Below are 23,428 nucleotides of genomic sequence, written 5' to 3' on the forward strand. Positions count from 1 at the left end.
GCCTGACATTTATAAAGAATGATAAATGAAAATATGGCCATAAAAATTTTACCAAGTGAGGCTAAGCCACATTAATAGCAAGCCAACTTGCTATTAATATTATAATCTTTTTAGTGCCTTGTTTCAAACAATATTCACATTGTTTCAAACAATATTCAATTAGATAGTCTATGTCCTTTTTCTTCCACCCAGCTTTCATGCATATCATTGCATGAAAAATCTTTTAGTCTGCTACTGTCAGAAATGGCAAAGGTTTTATTCCTGTTCTAACTGGAAGATTGGTAAAACAAAAAAAATAAAATAATAAGACTGTCCATCTCACTCAATTCTTTTCCCTGAATCAAATAATTTGTAACTAACAGTGTTGAGAGTAATAAGTAAAAATACTATTTCCTTACTCAGAGAATCACAACTGTTGATATCATCTTAATACATTTTTGTTAAGTAATTAATTATTAATGCTAATTGATACAAGAAGCAAGAAAACAAGAAAATAAAATTGAATGAGTTAATATAGAATTTTTTTTTGAAAAATTCATATTCACACAAATATTAAGGGTGAACAGGAGTAGGTTGGATAGGAGTAGGTAGTGGTGGTTGCACACTTGCAAAACAAGCTCATTTGCTGTTGCTCTCATACCAGCAGATTTTTACAAAGCTGTAAAAAAGATGTATGATTAAGGATAAAACAAACAGAAAACAGGTTATAAGTTAATTTTTTAAAATAAAAATACCTTAATCATAAAGCTGTTTTTATGTTTTCAGCATTTTCTCTCTCTTCTAAATATTCGTTAAAGAATTTCTGTACAAATATTTTTGTACAAATGTTTTACTGTAGCCGATTGACTTCAATGCATCTATTTTGTGCTAAACCGGAAACTTCTCACTTGATCTGAAAAGAGCATGTCTGTGATTGTTGACAGAAAGTAATGCTGTGCCAGGAAAACAGTTTATAAACTGCCTTCTCTCCCTGACATATCAGAATTTTTAAATTCAGAGTAAAAATGTAATGCTCACTAAACAGGTAAATGACAAAAAAGAGAATGTCCAACAGATGAAATGTGAAAGAATCCATCAAGTCAATTAATTAATTAATTAATATGTTCAGGTCATCTTCACAACTGTTCTTATTTCCTTTAGACCGATTTTGCATTTTTGCTTGTTTAATTCTTGGCTACATTTTATTGATTGCAATAATACACTGTCTTTAATGGACAACTAAAGGCCTCTCTATTAGAAGAATCCTCAAACGCATATGCACAAACAATTAAATTAACAGTCAGCTGAAGAACAATTTCCTTTAAAGTTGCACAATATATTGCAGTAAGTATTATATGTCTTTATCAACATTTAAGCATATACTAATAGCATACAGTATGCTCCTCTGTTAGCATACTATATATCAAACAATGAATAATCTGTTTGGAAAATATTCTCTCGCTCTTTTTTTTTATTTTTTTTTTTAGGAGTGAGAAGCATAGTGCATATTTAGAAACTTCATTCTGCTGATATTAATGAGTTTGCTTTTCTTATTTAAGTATTGCTTATAATACTTCTAGGGTAGAGTTTCCAAATGAAACCATAAATGAACACTGAAAATAGATTTTATTTTGTTGAAATACACTGTCCTTTTAAGGCTATTACTGAAAGTCAAAAGCCTAATTTATAAAAATTACATAGAAAATAAATTGCCTGATATAAATTTATATTTCTTTATATGAAACTATTGATATTTGTTTGTTTTATTTGCTCAGCATAAATGTGTACATGAAATGTTTTGATGTGTAGTACTGAAGTCTCCTATAATCAGAAGTGACATCTCTTCAATGTTGCTATTCTTTATGAAAATAATCTAATAAATAAAACATTTGCTACTAACATTTTGTGGAATGAAATCTGACAACAGTTTTCAAATTCAGCATTTTACTGTAAAAGTATGGCCTGCAAAATACATCTCATTTCAGACTTATGGTACAATTATGACAATACAGTGAAAATAAAATATCTACCAGAAAAACAAGTGTGTCATTTGGATGGCAATTTCCTAAATTACAACAAGAAGTCTGGTAATGATGTTAAGTACACATTCATGAGGACAAGCAACTTTCAAGAACAACAAGAAGGTAGCAGCACCAGCACTGCGGTTTTGTGATCATAACATCATTGGAATGGCATTGTTTCATTCTTTTTTACTTACCTTTTAACAACAGAGCTGAAAGACTCTTCTAACACTGAAATGAGTCACTACTCTTTTCCAAGATAAATTAGACAAACTGAATTCTTTACAACAAAAATAAAATATATATTTAGTTATAGGAGATAACCCAGTGTTCAAAGGCAAAGTTTTATATAAACATGCCTGCCCACCCCAGTCCCTGCCCCCAATCTATATGAAGCTTACTGTTTTTCCCAAGATTATCCTTTTGTAATGAGTGGATATAACAATTTTAATTCAAAAGTTATTTAATCACTTCAGAGAAATATGTGGTTTTGTTTTCATCACCTTTACACAGCTTAGTAGCTCTTGATCCCAAAGGTTTTCATAGACTTGCCATAAAATCCCAGGAACACTAATGAGCAAGAAGTTAGATACCTAACATCTGAGTTTTTTGCACCTTTAAATATTAAATGTCTTAATGCTAAAGATAAAATTGTCTCTACTAAAAGTTCAAAACCTTGAGAAGCTTAAATGAACCTCTAAGCTTGCCATTATTTTAAAAACTGCCTGCTTGTCTTCATCTGCTGTGGGACATAAGAAAATATTTCAACAACTGAGATCATTAAAGTCCAGTAAAAGTAAATAAAAAACCCCAGAAATACCCTGAAAATGGATAGGGAACAGTAAAAATAAGTGGAACATGCATATCTTTATATTACTTGAAATTAAGCTGAGTATTATAATGTTTTAAAAACTTAATAGTTGTTTTTTTGTACTTCAAGTTTATAGGAAATTCATTATTTTCTTTGGAATCCAAATTCTACTTTTAATTAAATGAATTGCTTTGAGATTCTGTGTATAAACAGTGTAAAGACATTTTCTATGAAATCCATACTGATTTCAAATCATATATTTTTTTTATTTTTAATGGATGAATATTTGAAAAAAAAAATACTTAGCACTTTTCAAGTAAAAATACATTTCCTTAATTATATATGATAATGCAGAGCATGCAACAGTGCTAAAATAGAGTACAAGAACGACCCGCATCACAAATTTTAGAATGAAGACCACACAGAGATGTATATATTATTGCTCCATACCTGTAAAAATTTCTGTAAAGATAGAAGAAAGCAGAAGTTGAATATATTATTTAGGTGCAGTTTTTTTCTTCAAAATATACCAGTTTAAAATGAATAAACAATGAAGAAATGTCTGTATGCACATTGGTGAATTTCACATTTCACATAAAAACATGGCTCACTCTTTCTCAGAGACCAAAAGAAGTATTCCATTATGGAAAACAATTTATAAAAATTTATTTCAGACTGAAATATATGGGAATGCTTTTCTTTTCATTCTTTATTTTATCTGCAACAGCATTCATCTGAAATTAATATTAGGTGTGGGAAACTTACAGAAAACTTGTATCAAACTTATGTTTTCCTTATGGCTTAGGACTTTTGGATGTCAACCATGAATTACAGTAATGGCTGCCTTTAGTTCTGGTGGTCAAACTCTTCTTTGTTCCAAGATCACACTTTCATTTTCTTAAAGTCTGAGTGATTAGACAGATATTATTTATAGCATTTGACACCAAGATTACAATTTTATTACTTTTAGTTTCTGAATTGGCAGATGACCCTATGCCATAAATAGGCTCGCTATGTAGAAAAATAAAGATAAAAACATTTGCATCAGTAGTCAAAAAAACCCATCTGAAATTTGGTAAACTTTTGTTTGAGCAGCAGCAATTCCTTCATAATTTACAGAGCAGCCCTGGAAAAGGTAACCATGTTTTAAGTCTTTAAAAATGGTGGTTTACACATACTTTCTGGAAAAATAAGGGCCAAATTTCCATTTGCAATGAAGAGAACTTGTATCATCTCCATAACTTAAATCTGTTTCCTGAATAGAGGAACTTGAACACCATTCTCACAGAATGACTGATGAAATTCAAACCCCTTGATCAGCTGTAGGTGACTGGATTTACACATGAAGTATTCCTAGATTACTTATGGCTGTATAGGATTAGAGAATGTTTCTTGTGGATCAAGATGTGTCCCAAGTGCAAACTAAAAGCAGAGTTGAAACTGCAGCACTTATCTCACTGAATTTGTATGGACAGAGTTAAACAAACACAGTTTTTAGAGATGCCTTTGTGTTCTCAGCGCCGTTCTGAAAGGCCACAGCTCTGCTACAGACCTTGGCATATCTGCCAGACCCTTGTGGATATCTAACATACCCAAAAGCACCTAAACAGATACTAGAAATGGCTAGGAAAAAGGCTTTCTCTCTGAATTGTTTCATTTTGGAGACAGAAGCAGATGAGAATATTCATTTAGATGGCAGCTCTTAGGAACAATATATAACTGAATAGAAATATCAGAAAAAAAATCCAAAATCCTCCAGTGACTTCATAAATGAGTCAAAAGCAAGTCCCAGCTCATACTGATTTCCATTCAGGCATTAAATATCCTTTATTGTTCAAAAGCAATGAATTTCTTGGTAATATAACCCAAATATGGACATTCTGCTTCTCTTCCCTCAAAAAGCTCCTATGTGATACAGATTGCCCTTCATATATCTATGCATCAGTTTCACTTTTTCCCCTTAATAAAATTTTATTTGGCTGTTCAGTGTCAAGAGAGTGGCCAAACAAGATTAAACCTGATGTTGAACAGAGTATAGTGGTTTATGGTCTAACACACAGTTATACTAGAAAGAGCCAGAGGTCTTGCAAACCTGCCTGCTTGCATGGGGCTTGGCACAGGAAAGGCTGAATTTGGCCTATGAGCACTGGAAAAGTAATTGCTCTATTATCTCTACTCCAGCTTTTTGCCTTCATGAGCACTTACATTTCTTACTTATTATCTGTTTTGTAATTAGCTGTTCTCATAATAGAGTGTCCTGTGAAATCTCCATTATTACTCTTGTTTTTGATAGACTTAAGCTTTTTTTTTCCTGCTGAGTTGCCTTTCTCACTAGTTTACTTTCTTTTGCAACATGTTTGATGGTCAATTACCATTTTTGCTTTGATCTTAATTGGAACACATTTGGAGATGTGTCATTAAGGCTGCAAGAAATAAGTAGACATTTCCTCAGAACTGAATTTCAATTTTCCTCTACAATTGTGTTTATTTGATTTAAAAGGTCGTGCCTATTAGCAAATCTAGACAAAATACATACAGTGCATATTTTGAAAGAAGTGATGTAAATAATTTGGATACAACAATAAAAATCTTTGCTCCACTCATTAAAAACAAGTTACTAAATAACTGGTGTTTTTTCTCCTTTCTTTTAAAGAAAAAAATCATGCCAACTCTCATAGGACTATCACATATCCAATATACAGTCTCTAATTGAAACTAGAATTTTAATGCTTTCTTCCTTCCTTCCTGAGCTTTTTCTGGGATGAGTAGATTACTGGCTCAGTCCATGTGTCACAGAAATGTTGTTTGTTAGTTTCAGCCTTGCCTTAAATACAAGTGTAGAAAATGGAGAAAATTTGCACTCCTGGCGTGGGACTGCAAGATCTGTTCTTAGTTATGAATAATATCAAAGAAGAAAAAGCCAGCCTTTTAAGTCTTACTTTATCTTCTGTAAAAATGAGCTGGTCTAGAAACTAGTGAGATTCTTCACCTTTTTCATGATAAGAATGCTGAAAAGCAGCTTGCCTTATACAAGGACAAACTCGCTCTGCTACACTCTCAGCAAGGACTGCTGTCTAATAGTTGTGAGTAACTTCAGTGATGTGGCTTAAAAATGTTGTCATTTCAAATCTCTTAACAATAAGGTTCCATAAATTACTATGAATTTGGCAATTAAAAGGATATTTGAATATAGCTCAATATTCTTACAAAACACTAAAACCACCAATAAAACCAGCATGGATATAAATACAGGCAAAGCTGTAACCTTACTAATTGCAGTGGTTTTGAACATGTTTGAATTTTTAATGGGACAACTCAGTGTTTTTTGATAGAGCCATGGGAGCTTTTATTCTACCTTCTGTGAAGTTGTTAGGACCCCTAAATGAGATACAGCCTCATCATGTTTCTCACTCCTGCTCTCTACCCAAGGATTTAACATCAATTCTCTAATAACTGTGATTCTGTTATAGAAAGGCTTCAATTTTAGAATCAATATCATAGCAGAAAAGTTACTATAATAACTTGCCAGTGTATAATTCCTTCCCAGCTAGGACACTCTAATGGAATCAAATGCTTAATAATATTAATAATATTAAAATATTTTGTCTAGCATCCAAATCAAGTTTATCTTCCTTCCTTCCTTCTCCCAGTTCCAGGTGTTTGTCAGCAGCAAATGCAACAGCTTCTGTCTCCTCTGTTGCTGAAGAATTTCAAAATGTGCACTGATACAAAATGACTGATATACATGACTATCACTGTTGTGCCTCACTTATGATACAAAACAGGTGGAAGTGCAGATATTTCTAAAATGTGTATTTTCAGGTATTAATATATTACAACCAAGCAGAAGCAACTGTACCAGATATATTAAGGATAAGACTTATATGTAAAGAACATCACACAGCATTGTATGGAAGTGGCAGCATGGCCACTTTTAAGCATTTCAGCTTTAAAGCATGAGGTGTGATAACGACTTGTACTAAACAGATTAGTGGCAGAACACTGCTGAAAACCAACAGAAACAAAGAGCTGGGCTTTTATAAGTGGATTGTCATGTTTGATTAATTAGACATGTTCACAAACACATACAGTACTTCTGGCATAGATAACTATTATAAATGACAAAAGCATATTGTACAGACCTATATGATATATATAATTTTTTTTTCTCTCTTTAACCGTAGTCACAGCACAGACTCAGAGGGGATCAGTAACTTCTAGGATTTCTGTAGTTTTACACAGGAATCTCTTTCTCTTATTAGATTAATAACATAATATGGTATAGATTTTCTTCTGTTAATCAAATCTTGAGCTTCCCCAAATCAAGGTCAAAAGAATTATGATGTAAAAGTACAGGGAATTTGAAGTTCATTATTTTGTACCATATCAGGACTACAGGTAAAACTCAATAATTTTGGAAAACAGAAAATCAATTTTCAACTCCATGAGGACAAGGAACTTGGCTGAAATAGGATGAAAATTCTTCAGCTATCATATTTAGTAATTAGAACATTATTAGATGTTGACAAGATTGTTATTTCATATCTGAAAGTCTTATAGGTTCATTCCTTTTTCTCTTGAATTACACATAGGTGGACTGCTAGTACCCTCAAGCTGTTAGTGTGAACATTTGGGAAGTCAAAGGTAGTAATTTCAGTGGCAAATGTCCATTGAAATACTGGAATTTATATAAAGACCATGATCTACACTGCATGGGAGGAAATCTACTCTCAGGGGAACACTGGTAGAGAGGAATGCATTAGTTTTGTTAGGGTTACACCAGCAGCATTAGAAGATAGAATTCTCCAGTGTTCTCTATTCACATTATGAAAATTGGATTTTCTAAACAAAGAGTTGGTGCCCACAGAAATAAAACTTCATATCAGACTTGTAGAGTTAAGTCACACAACCTGGACTAGAGACATTTGAAGGAAAATGTAGCTATATATCACTGCCCAAGCACCATTTTTGTTAAAAGCCTTTGATGTCTTTCATTATTCTATGCAATCCAATGGAATGAATTAAAACATTTTTTCTAAGTAGAAAAATCTATGCTTTGAAAAAACAAAACAAAGAAACCCACTGCTCCTCCCAAGAAAAATACAAGAAACTATGAGTACACAGTAATACCTTAATTAAATTTCTGATGAATTTTCATATTAATGTACAACTATTATAAAAGTTTTAAAATATAAAAGTACCAATTCAGGATATCATAAAGTTTGCCACACATAAAAATGAGTAGCAGTTATCCTGCTCTCAGAAGACTTGAAATGTGAAGAAAGAAAAAATTTGCTTTTCCTTTTTAAAAATCATGAGGAAATGAAGGGGAAGAATAAAGAAAAAAATCAAAACTTTCTGTCTTTCTTAGTCTCCTTGTCAAAGTAACAAATAAAAATAGTCAAGGAAATAAAACCAAAAGCATGATAAATGTATGTAAGCCAGTTTCTATATATAGAATCATTTTCTAGCTTAATCTGACAGACTATCTTTTTTATGAATGCACCTGAATGCCCATGTTATGCTCTGAATTCTTTATTTCTACATTCTGTGTAAAGGGTGTCTGCTGTACATCTGATCAACTGGTACATGTTCCTGACATATGTTCCTAATAACAGTGCATGCCCTTCAAGTCAGATTTTGTGATAGAACAATCAAATCATTGCAATATACTGTGGAAATACATCTTCAGATTGCTTTCCAGGTAAATCACAGCATTCATAATGCAGAATTTATTGTTTTCCACTGAGAATATCAGAAGGAAGAAAGTCTGTGAAAATACTCAAAACCAAAACAGGTGTTCCCTTATAATTTTTGCCATTAACATCATGCATGTGCTTTCTTGACTAAGTAATTCTGTAATCTGTAATTAGTGCACACAAAGCTGTTCATTAAAATGCCCGGAATATATCCACACAATTAGAAAACTAGTTTAACTAGCCGTTATGTTGGCTTACTGTGAATCTGTTAAAGGCTACATTTGCAGCAGTTTAACACTAAATAAACAGATGGTGTGAGACCGAGGTAGCGTTTTCATATAAACCTAACCTACTTCTATTTATACCCATATAAATCTAGACAAAATGAGTATAAGAATTTGACATTGGAAGGTGTTGAACAGAGCTGTAAAGAAGTAAACAGATTCAGACAGCCTGTACCAAAAATACTATCATAGAATGGAGTCATAAAATAAATTATGTTTGACCAAAATGACCTTCAAGATCATTGAGTCCAACCTCTGACCAATTACCTCCTTATCAATTAAACCACAGCACCAAGTGCCATTTCCAGTCTTTTCTTGAACACCTCCTGGGATGGCAATGCCGGTACTTCCCTGAACTGTCTATCCAATGCTTAATCACCCTTTCAGTGAAGAAATTCTCCTGGTATTAAACCTGAACCTTCCCTGGTTCATCCCTTGTCCTGTTGATGCCTGCTTAGGAGAAGAGGCCAAGCCCCACCTTGGTACAATCTCCTTTCAGAAACTTGTAGAGAGTGATATGGTCACCCCTGAGCCTCCTCCTCTACAAGCTAAGCAACCCCAGCTCCCTTGGGCACTCCTGGTACGACTTACACTCCAGAACCTTAACCTGTTCTGTTGCCCTCATGTGCACACTCTCCAGCCCCTCAATGTCTTTCTTGTAGTGAGGGGCCCAGAACTGGACACAGGATTTGAGGTGTGGCCTCACCAGTGTTAAGTACAGAGGGACAATCCCTGTCCCGGTCCTGCTGGCCACACTATTGCTGGTACAGGCCAGGATTTCATTGGCCTTCTTAGCCACCTGGGCACACACTGGCTCATGTTCAAACTGTCTGGCCCAGGTTCTTTTCTGCTAGGCAGCTTTCCAGCCACTCTGCCCACAGCCTGTAGGGATGAATAGGGGTTCTGTGTAGGACCCTTCACTTTGTCTTATTGAACCTCATAATAATGACCTTGGCACACTGAACCAGACTGTCCCGATCCCTCTGCAGAGCCTTCCTAACTTCCAACAAATCAACAATCCCACACAATTTGGTGTCATCTGCAAAGTGATTGAGGGTGCCCTTGAGCCCTTCACAAAGATCATTGACAAAGATACTAAACAGGACTGGACCCAATATTGAGTCCTGGGAAACCCTGCTAGTGACTGGCCATCACACGGATGTGACTCCATACACTACCACTCTCTGAGCCTGGCCATCCTGACAGTTCCCAACCCAGTGAAGAGTGCACCTGTCTTAACCATGGATTGCCACCTTCTCCAGGAGTATGTTCTTAGAGACAGTATCAAAGGCTTTGATGAAGTACAGGTAGACAACATCCACAGCCCTTCCATCACTCACCAGGTGGGCCACCTGGTTAAAAAAGAAGATCAGGTTGGTCAAGCCGGACCTGTCTATCCTAAACCCACATGTTTGGGCCTGATCCCCTGGTTGTCCTGTATGTGTCATGTGATCACACTTAAGATAATCAGTTCCATGACTTTGCCAGGTGACAAGGCCAAGCTGACAAGCCTTTAGTTCCCTGAACCCTCCTTCCAACCCGTCCTGAGAATGAGCATCACACTGGTCAACCTCCAGTCATTTTTGACCTTCCCAGTTAGCCAGAACTGATGACAAATGATGGATAGTGGCTTGGTGAGCCCTTCTGGCAGTTTCTCAGTACCCTCAGGTGGATCCCATCTGGCCTTACAGACTTGTGATTGTCTCAGTGGCACAGCAGGCCATTAACTACTTCCTCCTATAATGTTCTCAGAGGATCTCAGTTACATTTTATGAGTCTTGCCAGCAGGGCTTACCTTTTCCATAAAGCATATGAGACACTGCTAGTCTCTTGAAGGATGACTACAGAAAGGTTGACTTTCTGAATTTTTAATTACTTACTTAAATATCTAAATGAATACCAAAATCTGCTGGAAAGCTGGTTCCTTTTGCAAGATGTACTCAAGAGACTAGTTTTTCTAACCATGTATTGAAAATTATTTTACATCTTCCTGCACAGAGGCAATTCTGATACTGCACTAGTCATTTACTTGTTATTGTACCGGATTTTATTCAGTAGAACATAAATTAAAACTAACAAAAATGACAAACTAAATTTTGACCATTAATTAAAATAATAAGAACAAATATGAGTGGTTTTTCATGAGCTCATGAATAATGAATTCTATTCAACCATCTTCCCCAAAGGGGAAAAGTCCTGCTGTCTCAACATACCAGGAAAATTGCCTTTTAATGGTTATTCTGGAATCCTAAGCAAGTATCATTATATTGAACTGCTGGAGGCAAAATGTGTTTATATTTAATTTACAAATCAATAGGTGCTTTTAATTGAGACTATCACTTGAACTATATTTGCTCACCACAAAATTTGTTTCTTTAAATTATTTTAGCAGTAAGTGTTTAAAATTTAACCCCAAAATTTATGCAAAAAAATGTCACAATAACCTTTGCAATTTAACTGTATTTCTTTTAAAAGTATCAAGAGAAATAATCACACAGTTTCTGGATTCCAAGATAGCTATAAATTTTTTTCTCAAAATGATAAAATAATGTAGAGAATGCCAATAGAATTAGAGAGAAAACTGTGTAGAAAATCAACCAATCTTTGTGATGGCAGCTTAATGGGTATGTACCTACTATTACCTGTGTAAGCAATTCTATTCTGTTAACAAACTGATTTTAAAGTATCAATTTTGTTTAATAAAGAAACACACCTAGCACCTACCAGATGTACAAACAATGTTCCCTCCACCTTAGTTGCAGCTGAAGGCATATGTATGGCCAGTCACTTTAAAAGCTTTGTTTGGGGAAGTGAAAGACTATTAATGCTATAGGAACACTGAAAAGCATTTAAACAAGTGATAGAAATGCCTTCTAAAGTTAATTATGTTTGTTTTCCCCTCTCCCTTGGTGTTCATTACCTTTAAAAGGATCCACACATTGGCAGAAATAATTGCCAGGTTGGTCAATGCAGGTGGCTCCATTCTTGCAGGGAAATGAAGCACACTCATCTATATCTGTTTCACATCTTGCACCTTTGAAAAGACGAAAGTTTTGAACACTTACTAAAAAAATCAGGTGTCAATTTCTAATTCATTTGCACCACAAAAATCTCAATTAACTTGTGAAGATAAGTTAATACACATTAGCCAAAAAAAGAGCCACACTACTAATTTCAGCATCCATTTTGTTCTTATATCCACAAATGCACACCAGCTTCTTTCTGAGTTGCTAACTGGTAACTAGTCTTCCTTAGGTGTGCAAGCTTTGAAGGCCTTTTTAAATGCAGACTAATTTATATTGTGCTATGTAGTTTACAGATGCAGTCAGTGTTCCAGTTAGTTGGAATGCAAATTAAGCATTAGATCAGGGCAGATAAAGAGAAATGACAATAAAGCACGAGCAAATTAGTCAATAATGTCTTAATGGATTACTGGCTGTGAAAAAAAAAAAAGTTTACTATGAAAACAACTCACCAGTAAAACCAGGTAGACAGATACATTTATAGCCACCAATAAGGTCTGCACATGATGAATTATGAAGACATGGAGAAGACTGACATTCATTTATATTTGCTTCACAAGCTGTACCTATGAATATAGAATCAAGGAAAGGGGGAAAAAGTTATTCCATGGCACCTTTAGGTAAAGACTGACATTTATTTCAACTAAATATAACTCACATAGCAGAATCTATTTGACACCCTTTTTATAGTCAGATCCAGGTGTTTATGACAGATGTTCATCTTCTGAATGATTAATTTGTTCACTAATTTTTCAAAAATATTAAAGTACAGTAATCAGTTTACTAAGACTTAAAGCAGAAAGATTTCTTTTTATATAAACAGAGAAGAACAGAAACCAAATTACAATAAGTATAATAGACAGCATTGCAGTGGTGTGAGAGGAAATACTTCTTATGTTCATGATAAGGCAAAATTTGTACTCCCAAAAAACCATGAAAAAGAAATCCATTATAGACAAGAAGAAAATTTATTTCAATGTAGACTATAAAAAACCCACATAAGTATCAAATATAAAAATACTTAATTGCTAATATTTTTCAGTGAACCAAATTCTTTATCATTTGAAGAATCATTGAAAAATTGCATCAATTGCATGATTTGGGAAGTTAAAAGCATTTAAAGAAATAAAAATGCAAGTGATAATTCTTCTGAATAGATGAGTGGTAAAAATGTACTATTTTGCACTGAGACATCTTAATTATGGATTGATTTGTATTTAAATTATTAAATATCCATGATGTTTAAAAAATTATGCTTTAAAAGGAAAATGGATACACTTTAAATTCCTGATCTAAGCTGAAATCATAGCTGCAGCTATTAATGCACCCACTTATCAAAGCTATTAAATTTTTCATATAAATTGTACAAATATGACAAAACCAAAACCTTTACCACACAATTGGATTTTTTTCTCAATTCGAGAACATTAAAGCTTCAGAATATTTTAAAATCTTGCAGAAAAAAAGTATCTCCTATTTTCAGAATTCACTGAACCCCACAGTTCCATTTTCAACAGCCAAGACACCTGTTAGCAGAAAATACCTAATTTCATGCTATCATGAAAACAAAATGGGTAATTTAGTCAAAATATACTTCTAACTGATATGTTTATGACTTCAGATGACACCCATATGTGAATACACGCATTTTATCTGATACGTTAAAAAAAATGGTGTAAAACTCTGAGTAGATTTACAAAGTTATCATTCTGTGGAATTTATTTTTTTACCTTCAAATCCATCCTGACAAATGCAACTGAAGGCATTCAGTTGATCAACACAAGTAGCTCCATTGTGACAAGGGTCACTAAGACACTCATCCACTTCAATCTCACAGTTATGGCCTGGAAACAAGTGGAGGATTCATTTCATTAGAACAGACTGCTGGCGAATCATCAGTGCAGGCAGCAACAACAAAATGAAATAACTGAGCTTAGGTACAGGGAGCTTTTAACAATGAGCCATAAATTGCCTTTGGGGAATTCATTTCTTGTTGATTAAAGGAAACAAAGAAGAATATAATGTTCCACAAATATTTTATAGAGTCCTTACAAATGTACTCAAAAACTTGAGTATTTTCAGAATTTAAGGGCAAGAAAGCCTTGAGTTTTCGTAAAATATCACAAATGTAAATATGGTTTCCAAGAAAAAAATTAAAATTATGTAATTTTTCTCTATTATATTATTTTTTCATTAATTTATTAATTTATGGGTTTGTTTTAAAGATCAGAGCAGCAAGTTAAGAGGTATGCAATCTTCTTAAAATCTCAATTTTTCTGGTTATCTCCTTGTCTCCTCTGGTGTCCTCCTTGACTATTGAGGAAGATTTCAGTGTCCTCTTATTCCTGCTTTTGGAGCCCTCTCAACATCCTTGGAGTTAGACAGGGTGGATCTGGGTAGCACAGCTGATCTGCCACTGGGAATTCCTACTGCCCTTGATTATTTCACCATATAGTTGATCAAAAATGCCTGCATGTGTATCTAGAAAGATTTTTTTCTTTTACACTGTCATCTGAAAATACCCTGTCAGTATGTCAGTATGCTGACAAACTAATTTTAATCTAATCAGTGTAATGACAATGGTCTGCAGGGTAGATGCAAACATGAACAGTTAAACCTCCCCAGGATCTTGGATGTATGTTTGGCAGTTGAGACCCTTGTTACTGCAGCCTTATTATTACAGAGAGCACAAAGGAGATAAATTAAGGCCAACTTGCATATGGCTGGGAGTTCAAACCACATCAGTGTATGACAGACACCATGTCTAAAATAGTATAAAGAGTAATTGGAGTGGAAATAGTCCCTTGTAGTCAGTAATTTTTACAGCTGAATACTTTTACGCAGCCAAGTACTTTTGTGTGCCAGGAAACAAAAGTTGTTTCTGCCTGAATCAGAGACACACTGCTAAATTATCTATTGCTACTTTTGGACAAACTTCTGTTCTCTGGTATAGGACTGACTGAAACTTGTTTAACAGCATTTCTATGAACTCACCTATAAAGCCAGGTGCACAGAAACAAAGATAGCCACCCACAATATCTTTACAGATGCTGGAGGATCCACATGGTTGTGACAGGCAGGCAGCAACATTAGCTTCACATAAGTCACCAGTAAAACCTGTTGAAAAATAGAGTAACAGAAGAGTTAGGAAATTTATTACATTTAATCTGAGAAAACAGACAAGTGATAGACCAATTAAATGTGTTCTTTTCTTATGTTTTAAAATCTTATTTAGGATAGGGTAAAATATTGCAATTTCATTGAAAGTTTCAGTTTCATACTGAAACAACTCTAAATGGAACAAACTTATAATGATAAAGTCAATGATAAAGGTGTACTTCAAATTCTAATAGAAACCCTTCAACATACAATGGGCATCAAGGAAATCATAATTTTCGTTGATGACAGAACTTTTCTTTTTGAACATACACAATAAATAGTTGCAAGAAAATATTCTTTGTTGGACTGATTTTTTTTCAAACCACATGAATATATTTAACTAAGTGATATAAAGCAGTTGAAAAATCAATCCATGTGTGTGGAGCTAGTATCAAAATGCTGAATATAAACAAAAAGTTTCAAATTTTAGACATTGTGGTTTGGTCATAAAAACTTGGTGAGCTAAAGCATAAGAAGCATAGTTTTCTGGTCTCCTATTAGCTGAGCACTTAAAATTTTCTAAATATTTTTAGTGCAAAAAAGATCAAAACAGACTAGACCAATTTATTATAATTTAACAATTGCACCATGAGCAGCCATTAAAGACTTAAACCAGAGATTTGGTTCAGTGAGTTAAATATAATGAATTCTAGTGTCTTGCAAACTTAGATACCAAGTCTGTCTGAAGATCTGAACTTCACATTTAATTTAAAAATATATTTATAAAGCAATGCCATGCTTCAGCAGCATTGGTATTGCTATGACAGATTCCAGTGTACCATTGAAATTCCTCATACCTGACATTGTGTTAGTCAAATTTTTAGACAGAGAGGAAGACTCTTTGGCCAAAGGTGTTCAAATAAATCTACATTCCTACTCTATGCCATGATAACTTTCAAAACTAAACAAAATCTAGTTTTAATAGTGTTTATTAAGTGCAGTTGACTAGAATTACAAAATTTAAGAAGTTCAGTACTGCATGGACATAGTCTTCAAACTAGAGGAAATGGAAGCCGTGTTCTTAAGGCATGACTGAAGAGCTCCTGATCTGGTAGATTTTTTAACTTTTGAACATCTTGTTACATGAAAGAAGAGAGCAGCTTCTGGCCATCAGGGTAAATTGCTGGAACATGCTGCAATTTGCAAATTCTGGCTTGTTGAACAACCCTTTGAGGCATAAATACAAGGCAATGCATATTAAAACTGCCCTACACATTCAGTCATTTTCGTTTCTATATCAGTAGATGCAGAAAAGTGACTTTAAGCTATGTTTCAATTCCATCCTAAACACCAGCTGTGCAACATTCTTGCACAGCTGAAATTTTCTTCTTTGTTGATTGCCATTAAAAATTTAAGTCTCTCATTTTTGCCTTTGTAAACAGCTCTTAACATCTGCATAATGAAGTACTACATAAACCTAATATAAAAAATTATGATAAAGATATAAAATGAAAACGTTGATCAATGATGGCAACAGCTATACACAGATTTATCTATAGTTGTTGCATGTGTGACTTTCATCAAAAAATCGATAATTAATATAGAAAAGCCAACAGTTTTTTTTTCCTTGATGAAATAAAAATTATTATTCATAATTTTATAGTTTTGAAATAAAGGTCTTAACCTATGTATCCTTTTATTTCTATGTTTTGAATTAGTTATTGAAGTACTACAGCATGTATTATTGGGCTTTAAGCAATCTGATCTACTTAAAAAGTCACTATACTAAGTTGAAGAACAAAGAGTAGTGGTTTCAGGGCTCAATTTTAATATTATACATCTGATTATGTAATAGGTTTCTCATCAAAACAAATTCAGTTGCAGTACTTAACAATACTTAACATTTCCTACAGAAAGAAATTAGTACATTTTGATTTTTTTTTCTGTTACACATATCCAAAAGATACTTCATAAGTTTAGGTAAGAAAAATTTAGCAACAGAGTATTTAATTTTTTTTTAATGCCACATTTACATTCTTGAGACATTTCTTTTTGACAAACCCAAATGCCTCATGACAAAAGTGATTTTTACTAGTCAGGCTGTGACACTTAAACTCTCCAGGGAGATCACTGAATTGTGATCCATTCTGACATAGTCCAGCCACACAGTGATTTATGGCAATTTCACTACATGGCTCCTTATATTCTGGATGGCAGGTACATCTGAAACTATTAAGTGAAACCTCACATTAAGGGTTATTGTCAGAGCCAGCAGGATTTGATGTGCATTCATTCACTCTAATTGAACAAATAGTACTTCTGGGGAAAAAGTTTTATGGTTGCTGTTGAAATTACATCTAAGAAAAGCTTAAACAGAAAAAGAAAGAAAGAAAGAAAGAAAGAAAGAAAGAAAGAAAGAAAGAAAGAAAGAAAGAAAGAAAGAAAGAAAGAAAGAAAGAAAGAAAGAAAGAAAGAAAGAAAGAAAGAAAGAAAGAAAGAAAGAAAGAAAGAAAGAAAGAAAGAAAGAAAGAAAGATGCTAGAATTTAATATATTCATGTAAAACCTCAACAACATTTTCATTGTCATTAGGATTCTTCCATAATAGGATTCTTTCATAATGGGTTGCCAATTTCTCCTTATTTGTACTGAATGCAATAATAATTAGATATAAAACCATTCCATTCACTTGATTTTTGGGATAGAGTGGTTGCAATTGTTTTTGTCATTCAACACCTCTCATAGTGAAATTCTGCTTGTGCTTGGGTCCTCTGGAATTTAAAATATAAAAATTGTACTCGTCAAAAAATTATAAAAAATTTAAAAATTGTAAGAAACACGCAATTAATAATAACTGTGTTGAACAAAATAAAGGGTAATAAAGTTGAAGAATCATCAGCTTGTCATGTGTATTGTGTTTGCTTGGCCAGGTTTTGGTAGCAGGGTGGGCGTTTACAGGGTTGGCTTCTCTGAGTATTTTCCAGAAGCTTCTCCCACGTCTGACAGAGGCAAGGCCAGATACCTCCAGGACAGACCCCCTGCTGGCCAAGGCCAAAGCCATCAGCAAATGGCAGTAATCCTTCTGCTATCATATTTAAGGAGGAAAAATCTGATTGTGCAGAGGTAATTGTGGCCAGGGAAAAACGGGGTAAGAATGAGAGGAACAGCTCTGCAGACACCAAGGTCAGTGCAGAAGGAGGGGCAGGAGGAGCTCCAGGTACCAGAGCTGAGATTCCCCTGCAGCCCCTGGAGCAGCCCATGGTGAGGCAGCTGTGCCCCTGCAGCCCATGGAGGGCCATGGTGGATCATGTTACGTAGGGACTGTCATATTTTTGTTGGCTTCAGGTGCTTATAAATAGTTCAACTTCACATTTTCTCCAGTACTTTTTTCAATAATTCAAGTTAGACCTGACAGTTCTGTACTTCACTTCTGCTCTTTTCTACCTTTATGTAACTTGGCCTAACCACAAGCCACAGCTCTGAAATTGCTCTGAATCCTTTCTAAATAGCACAGTTGAAGCTGTAGCCAAACAAAGAGATTTTACAGTATACATTTTCATTTGAACACACTAGGTTCTTCTGTAACTGATAAAATCATTAAGAAGATTATTCCGGAGTTATAGAAAAACACCCGAAAAACAGCACAGTATTGGTCACCGCTTCATGAGGGGAAAGTCCTGCTTATCAAACATGATTTCCTTTTAGGACAAGGCAACCCACTGTTGATCAAGCAAAGCCAATTGGTGTAATATTTCTGGATTTCTGCAAAGCTTTTGATACTGTTTCTCACAGAATCCTGCTGGACAAAATGTCCAGCATATAGCTGGATAAACATATCATGTGGTGGGTGAGGAACTGGCTCAGGAGTTGGGTGCAAAGGATTATAGTGAATGGGGTGACACCAGACTGGTGACCTGTCACTGGTGGGGTTCCTCAGGGCTCCATCCTCGGCCCTGTGGTCTTCAACATCTTCATACATTACTTGGACACAGCACTTAAAGGTATACTAATTTTGCCAATAATACTAAACTGGGAGAAACTCTTGACTCCCTCAAAGGAAGAGAGTCCCTGCAAAAAGACAGAAAAATTAGAGTACTGGACAATCACCAACCACATGAAATTCAACCAGGGAAAGTGGTGGATTCTGCATCTGGGTCAGAGCAATCCTGGATGAATGTACAGACTGGGGAATGAAGTACTGGAAAGCAACGCTGTGGAAAGGGTCTTGGCTGACAGAAAATTGAACATGAGCCAGCAGCGCTCTGGCAGCCAGGGTCAAGCCTATGCTGGGAGGGCATCAGACACAGCATCTCCAGCTGGGCAAGGGAGGGGATTGTCCTGCTCTGCTCTGCACTTGGGCAGCCTCACCTCAAGTTCCATGTGCAATTTTGGGTGACACAATATAAGAGTGTCCAAAGGAGGGCAACAAAGATGGTGAAGGATCTTGAAGGGAAGCCATATGAGGAATGGCTGAGATCACTTGATGTGTTCAGACTATTGCTTTTCAAAGGTTCTTCATCTATTCTTGAATATAGTGCCAACCAGCAGAACAGAACTTCTCATCAAAATTCTTTCAAAAGGAGTAAATCTGACCTTTCTGTAATTTTTTTCTCTCTTCATTCTCCCCCATCTAAAATTTCTTTCTCCCAATGAAGGCTCATGAGTGCACCATGTCTCTTTTAGCTACTTGACTTCAGTGACCATTTCTACTGCTTTTAGACAAGCTGGACCTTAAGCCACACACTTAACTGAGAAGGTGTAGCAGAACTATTGCTCTGCAGTGTTTTTCTTTTAAAAAGAAAGTCCTTTAGCCTATGCAAAGGGACACAATGGCTAGATACATCTTCTAATACTGTAAGAATATTTTGTTAGTTCCTCTAAAACATAGGTTAGAACTAGAGAAAAAGGATTAAGGAAAAACAGAGACATACTCTACACATTTTACAGTAATACACAAGACTTACAGCTATTACAACAGAAGTTTGATTACTGTACCACAGCAGGCAGTCTCAGAATCTCTCTTATTTACACTAAGAAAACACAGAATAAGTTTTTATTCTAACTGTGCTTGCTGGTTTGAAATGTGTCAGGCTATTCTATAATTTTGTGGTATGATGCATTAAGACAGCACCTAATGATGCTTTCCACCTGCAGCATAAAATAACTTCAAGAGTAGAAAAAAAATGAAAACTTTATGAAATAATATCTGTTATGAATTTTCATTTTCCAATGAGGACTGAGAAGTTGTCAATGTTTGCTGCTTCTTTTGTGATGATGTCAACATCTGCTGAGAAGGTGATACATATTGCATAACATAATTTGATTGTTATTAGGAATAGATAATTTATTACCCTGTCCTATATAACATCTTCCTGTAATTAATATGCAAATCCTGTGGTATTTACAATTCCCTTATGGAAAATGAAAAATGAGAGTTCGAAATTGCTTAATTGAAATAGTTTATGACAGTTAGAATTGAGGTTTTGAATTAGAATTTTTTTTTCTGATTGCTGCTAGTAGATCAGAAAGGAAAAAACCCAACAAACAAAAGCAATGACAAAAATATAAACAAAAATAGTCATCATTAATATGAATTACCTAACTTCTGAATTACACAGATTTTCAGTTTAACATCTCTGTAAAAAGTTCAGTGAAATACAAAGCTCCCAATGAAATCAGCACATGCAGTGGGCAATGTTGCTATTCTTCCTCAGTTAGATCTCCAAGGCAATCCATGCTTTCAGATTTTGTGTGTCAAGAATGAGGAGATAAGAGGATGAGCTGACCCTGCATTGTGTAATACAACGGTGGATTAAATAAAGAGCTCTTCAGTTCAATATGATGAATTATCTATTCCTAATAACAATTAATTTGTTACAGAAAGTAAGTTCAATGACTTTATTAAAAAGACAATGGTTTCAAGTGCCACATAAAGTCAGGTATGAATTTCCTTAGGATTGTAAACAATTTTAAAGTAGAATTTAGGAAGACAAATATAATAATAAAAACATACTTACATTGGCTTGCTGTTCATGCCATTCATGGAATTAAGATTGGCAGGCAGTAGCAAGCAAAATTTTGGTGTGGAACTACTTCTTAGAATTTGCTGATAAGCAATCTGTTTGACAGAGGCAAGGTACATAGACATTTCCTGTCATTGACCATATATTTTCTAGTCTGCCTTTTGTAAAATTTAAAAATAATATGAAATCCAGATATGATCCTTCATTTTTCATCTGATTAGAACACCATATGGCACTAGAAAAGTTGGGGGGGGGAAAGTAATTGATTTTAGTAACAGGTAAGTAAAGGAAAAAAATGGTGATTAAACCACATAAAGCAACAGCAGTGGAATTTGCTGAAGGTCTAGTAGGGCAATTTTCTTAATTGCTGAAAATTTTATGTAATATTGTTACTCCTTATTGATGCAAGTAGAGAAATAGATTATGAGAACTGAACAAATACTAATTATTTTTCAGTACATTGTAGGATCAGAAGATTTCTTGGAAAGTGAGTTGTCAGAGAAGGAAATTATTTTAGAGAAGGGTAGAGAAGCATAAAGACAGAATAAAAACATAGATAAAGAATTAAATGAGTGGAAACTTCAAAGAAAAAGAATAAATAATATCCAAAATAAAGACTGTTAATATTTCTTTATTGCAGTAGAATAAAGAGTGTTTCAGTTTTGGCTATAAAATTACACTTCTGAATTATTACTTTTTTTTTAAAAATCAGAGATGGCCAAACAACATAACAGATCATAATTTGAAAACCTTTCGATCCTTTATTAGAAATTTGAATGTATTTAGACATGTAGACAAATAACCTATTAATTATCTCCTTTTCAGAAATAGATGTTTTGGAATGAACAATTTTTAAACATTTACATCAAATATAAAAAATATATTAATAGGCGTAGCATACTAATATCAGGAAAAGACAATAATTTGATTATCACATTAAGTAATCCATGAAATGTATGATTTTAAGCCTATTGACCAAACTTTTTAGCAGTTTTCTGGAATGTGATGTCTGAAAACAAATATGATCTGCATTTCTAATGTCAGAAATGGAAAAAGGTAGAGAGGAGCCAGAGATTACATAATTGTAAATATTATTAATTTCTTATTAAAAGTGATTTGAATGGGCTCTTTCTACAACCGAGAGGTGCTTAACCATGGGAACATATTCCAAAAATGTATTAAAAAAAAAAAAAAAGAGATACCAAAACATAAGAAGCAGAAAATTAAAAATTAGTCACAATTGGCAAATGAAATCCTTTATAAAACAATGTAACATTGGTGAATTGTGAAATAGAGCTATGATGGTTTTAACAGGTCTTTAAAATAGCTGGTTAGTGTCATAATCATTCCGTTCCATCCTGTTACTGCCATTACAGTACTTTTAGAAATAAATAGATTCAAGCTAAAGGCTGTCATAGAGATATTTCCTGACCTGGGAGATTTGTAATGGGTTATTACAGTGTTCCTCAAGACATCACGCTTTTGTGTCTGCTTTTGGTAGCAGTAACTCAATGTCTTATTAGACACTTTTGAAATAAATAGTGTTGTTTTTATCAGAAAAATGTCAAATTTTTAAGTCATCTGCTAGGGTTGGTGGATTGAATTGACATTACAAATGAGCTATTAATCAATTTTCTTCCCTGTATTTTTAGCCTCATACATGACAGCATATTTTTTTAAAAAATGAGAGGAAGTTGACAATTTTTACTTGTTCTATTACAGGAAAATTTTTTTTACCACTGGCATGAAGCGCTATACTGCAAAATAGAAAAACAGGTGGAAAATTTGAATTATAAAAAAAGAAACTTTCTTTATGAAGCTATTACACTTAATAAGGTATCTTTTTAGAATATCAAGAAATTTTCCATGTGATCCCTTCACCAAATTTGCTTTCTCTTTCTTCGTAACAGGCTGCCTTAATAGCAAAATGTTATAAGAGACTTTTTAATGAGCTTTTCAAAGGGTGTTGCTCTTCTCATTTGTCCTTTCCTCCTTCCTATGATACTTTTGGATTCCACCTTTTCCTTCTGCTACACTTGGGTGCAAGTATATATACATAGTATGTGTTAATGTATAATTAATTGTTTTCAGAGTCATTTTGTGAAATTTCTTCTTCTTTCTTCATTTAATTATTTTCATTTTAAAACTGTAATTAAAGGTATATCTAGTTCAAGATTTTTTAAAAAATAATTCTATCTTGTTTTACATCTTTTTAATTTACCAACCTTTTATATATTTCAATCTTTCCATACAAAAACTCACTAAATGCTTATTTCTATAAGAGTAATATAATGAAATCTCACTGAAGTAGAAATTGCAGAGATTCATTTTCTCCTAATACCTTTATGTCTAATTTCTAACAGATAATAAAGATTAGGTTTAAAATTTTGAATCTTACTGTGCTTCTAGGAGCATTTTGGACAAATAGAAAGAAAGTACAAATGCCAGTGTATTACAGAATGCACAGTCAGTATTACATCATAGTGCACAC

At 34.1% G+C, this 23,428-nt stretch overlaps 1 protein-coding gene across 5 annotated transcripts in view; it reads right to left on the reverse strand.

Moving 5' to 3' along the window:
• EYS (eyes shut homolog) overlaps window positions 1-23,428 on the reverse strand; it is a 797,842-nt gene that overhangs the window by 479,000 nt on the left and 295,414 nt on the right. For all 5 annotated transcript variants that reach the window (XM_064412283.1, XM_064412282.1, XM_064412281.1 and 2 more), the window contains 4 exons: window positions 14,812-14,934; window positions 13,548-13,661; window positions 12,270-12,383; window positions 11,715-11,828 (listed from right to left, as the gene is read on the reverse strand). In XM_064412283.1, coding sequence (XP_064268353.1) covers window positions 11,715-11,828; window positions 12,270-12,383; window positions 13,548-13,661; window positions 14,812-14,934 — 465 coding nt within the window. The remainder of the gene's footprint in view (window positions 1-11,714; window positions 11,829-12,269; window positions 12,384-13,547; window positions 13,662-14,811; window positions 14,935-23,428) is intronic.

This window comes from Passer domesticus, chromosome 3 (assembly GCF_036417665.1).
Source record: "Passer domesticus isolate bPasDom1 chromosome 3, bPasDom1.hap1, whole genome shotgun sequence".
In the NCBI taxonomy this organism is placed as follows: domain Eukaryota; kingdom Metazoa; phylum Chordata; class Aves; order Passeriformes; family Passeridae; genus Passer; species Passer domesticus.